This window comes from Poecilia latipinna, unplaced genomic scaffold (assembly GCF_001443285.1).
Source record: "Poecilia latipinna isolate Pla-1442-1.1 unplaced genomic scaffold, P_latipinna-1.0 Scaffold2754, whole genome shotgun sequence".
NCBI lineage: Eukaryota > Metazoa > Chordata > Actinopteri > Cyprinodontiformes > Poeciliidae > Poecilia > Poecilia latipinna.
Genome location: NW_015115370.1, coordinates 8,198 through 15,130, shown reverse-complemented (window position 1 = coordinate 15,130; position 6,933 = coordinate 8,198). Strand labels below are relative to the sequence as shown.

The 6,933-nt window shown below is 38.2% G+C and overlaps 1 protein-coding gene and 1 long non-coding RNA gene across 3 annotated transcripts in view; one reads left to right on the top strand and one right to left on the bottom strand.

Annotated features, from left to right (window-relative positions):
* The window catches only part of LOC106939034 (serine protease 33-like), a 7,783-nt gene extending 4,708 nt beyond the window's left edge, over positions 1-3,075 (bottom strand). The window contains exons 1-5 of the mRNA XM_015021292.1: positions 2,818-3,075; positions 2,540-2,649; positions 2,285-2,361; positions 1,228-1,499; positions 207-367 (exon numbers count right to left, since the gene is read on the bottom strand). Coding sequence (XP_014876778.1) covers positions 207-367; positions 1,228-1,499; positions 2,285-2,361; positions 2,540-2,649; positions 2,818-2,863 — 666 coding nt within the window. The 5' untranslated portion in view covers positions 2,864-3,075. The remainder of the gene's footprint in view (positions 1-206; positions 368-1,227; positions 1,500-2,284; positions 2,362-2,539; positions 2,650-2,817) is intronic.
* A 147-nt stretch (positions 3,076-3,222) lies between these two features.
* LOC106939035 (uncharacterized) overlaps positions 3,223-6,933 on the top strand; it is a 9,362-nt gene continuing 5,651 nt past the window's right edge. Inside the window, exons 1-2 of one of the 2 annotated variants that reach the window (XR_001422746.1) lie at positions 3,223-3,426; positions 5,791-5,981. This is a non-coding gene — a long non-coding RNA (uncharacterized LOC106939035). Of the gene's footprint in view, positions 3,427-5,786; positions 5,982-6,933 lie in introns of both variants that reach the window. The other variant, XR_001422745.1, reaches the window with a different exon arrangement.

Genomic DNA, 6,933 nt, shown 5'->3' with positions numbered 1-6,933 from the left:
TTTTTTTTTGTATAGGGGGTTCTTCCAAAAAAAAACAGCTTTGGGTAGAAAGTAAAAAAAAAAAAAAAAAAAAAAAAGTCTTTTCGCCTTTCAGTGTTGTGCACATGCGTGAAATTCCCAAATGTAAACAAAGACATGCAACATGTCTTTATCTCAGGGAATGCACTCAAACGAGTGAATGTTTGTTAACATAAATCAAATGGTACCTGGCAGGAGTCTTTGCCGCCCTGCTGGTATCCTGCACAGATCATGTCGAATAGAATGTCCACCTGCTCCACCCGATTCATTTGGTACATTTCCTGACAGGAAGCCTGGGAGATGATTGGCACCGCCACTTCCTGCAGAGTCCCAACTCCTGACAGAGGCACTGGAGAGCAGATAAGCTAGTTAATTACAGGTGGTTTTCATTTAGCAAAGCATGTTTTAAAACTTAAGATCATCTTACATTACAATAGTATTGTTTTAGTGTTTAGACAATATGGCTGAAACATAAAAGGGTTTTCTATCAGCTGTTATTAGGGATGCAAGTTATTGATTAATGAATTAATCAAAAGTTAACTGATCTTAATCAACTAACAATTGATAAGCAACTATTTTCCTGAAAATTGTTGTGTTAAGGGGGCCGACCGTCTTTCCATAAGGGTAATTTTTCCACAATAAGCTTTTTTTTTTTTTTTTTTAATAAAAAGGACTTTTTTTTTTTCTTTTTACAAATATTGTATAAGTGTTGAGTGAATAAACAGAAAATTCTGGTTTTCTCTCATCAACTTTAGACATTAATGAAACAAAAAACAAGAACCTTTTAGGTTAGAAAAATATGGAGAAAAATGTATTTATATTTTGAAAACAGATTTGGATTATGTTTGGACTGTTCAGAAAAGCGCCCTCCACCATCTTGTTTCTCCTAGAACATGCACGTCTTAAGAATGACCAGTGGCGCCCTCTTCTGGATGGAGGTTTATCTACAACACTTATTAGTTAATCAATTGGAACTAATTTTAATCTGAACATTAATCATAAGTCAATTGTTTGCATCTGCAGTCGATATAATTATTGATTAGTTTTTTTTGCTTAATCATTTAAAGACACCCTTCTCTTTTTTATTTCTTTGCACTTGGATGTGTGACTAACATCAGAGCCCCATGTTCTGAAATGAAATACATCAACTGAGGATATTCTACTTTCCAGAAAGCTGCCGGTACCACAACAGAAAGTTAACGGCTTTACCGTCTTCCCTGATGTTTCCCCAGCCAGTGACGTAGCAGGTCATCCCAGTGGGAAACAACGTTCCCGGCGCAGGCAAACACACAGGCTGGATGTAGTTGCTCCAGGACACGGGGCTGGACAGCTGCAGGAGAGCGATGTCTTTGCCACTGTTGGGGTCTTGGTAACCAGATGGAATCACTATGCGCTTCACTGTACGGGACAACTCGTGCTCGTTGATCCCATTCAGCTGGTACCGTCCGATGTACAGAACGTAGGAGGACGGATCGGATGGACTGAAAAATGACAAATTAGAGACGTTAAATAAGAAATAATTACGCTTTAATCTTTCAAATCAGAGCAGACATCGAGAGCCATCATAGAAAGTAGTTCTAATAGGTGAATAACTTAAATATGTAGTGCCACTTTTTACTATTGGAATGTTATGAACAAGAAAAGCACAGATTATGCAAACATTTTAAATCCAAGGCCCTCTCAGAGCAACGCTCTGGTCAGTCTTTATTTCCTCTTGTTGAAAACAATTTGGAAAATTTGAATTATTTTTGCCTACATGCCAATATGCAGGCTTTGAGGATCGGCCTGACTCCATTTTCCTCCTCAGACTTCTCCGTTTCATGACCAAAATGCAAAAAAGCTGGGTGTTTAAAAGATTTTAAAAATGGTAGAAATGTGAACTTTAAAGGCTGTTACTCATTTTTGCATGAAAAAAGGTTTAAATACAGATTTTCTGATAAATATTCACACCACACTATGGTTCAATTTAAACAGCAAATACCACGAAAAAGCACATAATGGATTATGAATGTTGCTAAAAGTTGCTTATTGGTAATCTGTGCAAAGATTTGATGTAATTTAGCATTTGATTTAAATAATAAAATAAAGATATGCAATAGGCATTTTTTGAAAGGTCCTCTTTAGGTTTGACATATTGAATAAACATATTAATCTTAAGGTCAGTTATAATGTTTCAGATTCTGATTAAATGCAAAACAACTCAGATACTTTCAATGCAGCGAAATGGCAACTTTTAGCAGTTTCTGTCCGGGTGGAGCTTTCTTACTTGGGGAAGCAATGTGCAGCTGAAAGCACCCAGTCCTGCGTGATGAGGGAGCCTCCACAGACATGTTCGTTAGATTTCTGGAGGCAGAGAGGAGGGGAATGAAGGAAAACAGCAGTGAGTCACATCTGCATCACAGGCAAATCCCTCTCTCAGCAGGTCAGCTTCACAACAAAACCCAGACCAAAGCTTTCCTCCGGGCGCAGCTGTGAACCCACGGGATGAAAGTGGAAACATTTCCGTTTAATTGGGGTTTACCTGAATATCTATCTGCCATGGCCAAGCCCCATTCGAGGCGTCCACCCCTCCTACAATCCTGTCCTTCATCTGCAGACGGCCGCATACCTGCGCGTTGGAGCCCCGCAAACCTGAAGAAAATGCGACTTCATGACCCGAGAGCAAAGCATGGAAACATTTAATCACCGCTGAACACAAACAGCCGAAAACAAGCCGAGCACAAAATGTCTGTTTATCAAACAAAGAAAAGGGCAAGGCGGGGAGGGAACCGACAGGAAGACCCTCCACTCTTCACTCACCTGTTACGCACAAAAAAAATACAGAAAGGAGCACCTTCGTCGCCATTTTGACGAACAAATACGTTAAAAAAAATCTCTTTAAATAGTTTGAACCTGGTTATTTCAATAAATCGTCAAACGATGCACTTAATCCCCCTCTTGATGACACAGCAGAAACTAAAGTTTAGGAAGTTGTATCACTTTTCTTAAAACTTTCTTAAAAACGGACAGAAATCCGTTTGTCCCCAAAAACCTGCGATCTCCGCTCAATTCTGACTCACAGTTTCAGTGTAGAAACCTGTTACCTGAGCGGAACGTCACACCCTATAGGAACCTTCGTCCCGCCCATGCAGCACACCTGAGCCAGTGAAATTAACGGAACTGCGTCCTTGCATTCCTTGCAGGTTGTTTTCCCATGAACCGGGTTAGAGTTCGGTGAAAAAATGGACAATACTATCAAAACCCCAGCAAGGGGAATCCAAAAGGTTAGCTTGGAGAATTAAACAAAGTAGTTTAGTACAGAAGCAAGGCAGTTTCAGCGTTAAACCTGATAACGTGAGATTGAGGCCTTATAAAATGGAATTTGGATGCATTTGGAGCAGAAGACAGAAGAATGGGAATAATTTTCAGGTAGGATCCGGTTGGTTTGGAAAGCTCTTTTCTCTTCAGAATCACAATAAATATTTTTTGTGGTGATACTATCTTTGATTTTTGTTCTTAAATTTCACATCAGCTATAATTGAGATTTTTTTCATTTTTGGTACAAAATTGTGCCTGAGCAAGAAAATAATTATTATGCTTCTTAAAAGACAAGTTTGGCATCAGTTCTTAAAGTAGATTCCCATTTGATCAAATTTCTATCTTTAAAATTTTCTCAAAAGATGTTCAATTTGTTTTTTTTGTTGTTGTTGTTTTAAATGGTAAAGACGTTTTCATGTATTTGGATTTGAAGTAAAAGGTGAAAAAGTTTTTTTGTCTTTAGCATAGAGTTGAAAATATGAGTTTGAAATGTTGCATTTTCTTCTGTGGAGAAAAACAAAAAACAAACAAAAAATGGGCCAAGGATGGAACCATGCGGAGCGCCCTCATAGACCTGCAATAAATCTTATGTGTATTTGCAAACATTTAGCCACTTGTATTGGAAAATATGATGTTGAACTAAAATTAAGCACACAACAGCAACACTTTTTAATAGAAAAACACAAACAGAAAACTTGAAATTAAGAACTTTGTTTATGTCGCAGTCGACTTTCTCTGCAATTATGTTAGTTGTCACACTTCTAATAAAACTTCTTTTTAAATCAGAAACTATGTGGTAGATGTGAATTCTTATATTTCTTCACTAAGTATTCAAGCACTTTTGTCAAAATTATTGGGTAAACTCTAAAACTAAGAGCTTCATTTTCCCACTGTCTGACATGAAGTCAAACTAAAGTTTTTCATTTTTGCATTTCCAAAGTTTACAAAAAATGTTTCTTTTAGCTAAACAGGATTTTTTTTTTGGAGACGTTTCTTCAAATTTAGACATTTACATCTATTTTATCAGTATTTGGAGAAAAAAAAAAGTCAAACTTTTGGGTTTACTTAAACAAGATTTGGTTAAAAGTTTGCTGTAATTTTGACCAATTCCTCCTGACAGAACTGCTGAGTCAGTTAAAATCCTACAAGTTCAGATTTGCCCATAAATATTGTTTCAGGGGTTTCTGATGGCTGCTACAAAATGTTTGGGTCATTGAGCATTTGGAAGACAATAATTCAAAGTTATGTTATTTTTTTGGTTTTGTCATATACTTTGAGAAGTGCACCAGTCCCTCCTGCAGCAAAGAAGCCCCACAGCATGATGCTGCCACTCCAGCCTGCATGGTTATCCAAAAGGACAATCCGCATTTGTACATCTGGATCCTACACTAAACACTAAGTGTGATTAAATATCATGTTACCAATCAAATCAATGCAGTTTTTATCTATTTACTGCCAAATTATTCCAGTTTCTTGAGAATTATCCTGGAAATTCACGGAAAATCAACAAATCCCCACACTTTTGGCACTAATTGGGAGTTTATTGCATATTTTTCGCAAAAATTGTCAAAAACTTTCTTACTTGCACTAAACAGCTGCCTCAGCTTTAATTGATATCAGGTTATAGTCCATGATCTACAGAGCGAGGAATAAAAAGTCACATTTACCGTCATAAATAAGAGCAAATATTTTCAAATTAGTACCACAAACACTTTGATTTTTATTTTTAAAATTCACAAAATCCTGGAGGGACTCAATACAAATTAAATAATGTATTTAATTTTAAGAACTATTGATATTTTAACAGTTTGTGATCAGGTTTTATCAATATACTCGGCACAACCGGCCCTTTAAGAGCATTTATGATTTTGATTTGGCCCAAAATGAAAATGAGTTTGACACCCTGGTCTGATTTAAGGTCAGACAACGAGAACAAATAAGGCACAAATACAAATAATGCTGTTTACATGAGTCAGTATGAGCAATGGCAGCAGTTCTGAAAACACCTGCATGTTTTATGGTCGGCCCAAACACCCAAAATAGTTTTAACAAAATAATTGACATCTGGTGCAAAAGAAGAGGAAAGTGAAGGATAAAAAATAAATTCTCAGGAGATTTTAAAGATCTTCAGCTTCTGTTTGTTCAGGATTTAGTTGTAAAGCTGTTTCCCTGTCAAACCAGTTCAGCAGGTTTAAAAACCTCATTTATTGTGTTTACGGCAACACACGCAAGCAGGTCAAGGGTCAAACACTCGCCTGGTTCAGCTGAATTAGTCCTGTTGTTTTAAGTGTTTGATTATCTGGACAGAATGAAAACAACATGATCGATTTTTTTTCTTTTCATGTGATAATCCTGTTTGTTTTACATGTCACACAGCGCTTATTCCTTCTGTCTGTCTGTAAAGCTGTCTGTCTCCCCTTTTCCCTCCCTTCCTGCGTCCCTCCCTCGCTCCGTCCCCCCGCCCGCCCCAGGCAGTGTGTCTAGTTTCACAGAGCAATTGAAGGTGACAGGGACAGAGAGAGAGGGAGCGGGAGGGAGGGACAGAGGGAGGACACATCACAGTATCGCCCGCGGCTACACAACAGTACAGGAAGAGCGAGAGATGGAGGGACAAAGAAAGGGAAGGAGAGACTCACCAAAGTCCTCCCAGTGAATCCGATAAGCAGGTAAAGTCACACAGGAACAGGTGAAAAAACTCAAAATGTGTGTGTGCCACATGCCGTCCGCCTGCAGGGTCAGCAGATATTTTAAATAGATTTTTATTTTATTTTTTTATTTTTCATTTTTGCCCTCCCTCCCACTCTGCCTCCCCTCACTCATAATATATGAACACATTATTGTGTCCCAGTCAGTAAGAGCAATTATAATGCACTCCCATTTGTTTTTATTCTAACAACTTGATGAATATTTGTCGTGGCACGGTAACCATGGTGACTGGCTCCACCACCGCCCCTCCCTCCCCTGCCCCATCCCCCCTTCAGTGCTGAAAAAGCAGAGGATGGAGGGAGGGAGAGGGAGAGAGGTGACAGGAATGAACTAACAAGATGCACTAAAAAAATGCATGTCCTGGAGCAACATAAATCTTTGCAGTGAAGCACACGCCACCTCACACACACACACACACACACACAAACACACACACACACACACACACACACACACACACACACACACACACACACACACACACGCACACACACACACACACACATGCATTGCTCCGCTCGGCATGCACAGGGATCAGATAGGTTCAACCAAATTCCAACAACTGAAAGACAATAAGAAAAACAAAAGCTTAAAACACACAGCCGACTGCTACAATAAAACATTGTTTATTGATTTTATGGTTAAATTAATGTCACAATTTTAATCCTTTTTCTCATCCTCAAGTTTTGTTTGATTACTCAAATGTTTAAACAGGGATTTTCCTTCTCTGAGGTTTTAATCTCCTGGCATTGATGCTCAGAAATCCAGATTTTTTTTCCAAACTATTATTTAATGTCTTACAATGTATTTTTTTACAGCTTTGTCTGATTGGATAAAATTTGATAAAATCACCACACAGGATATTTCCAAAAGACAAACAGCATCAATCCAACTCATAGTTTCATTTTTTTT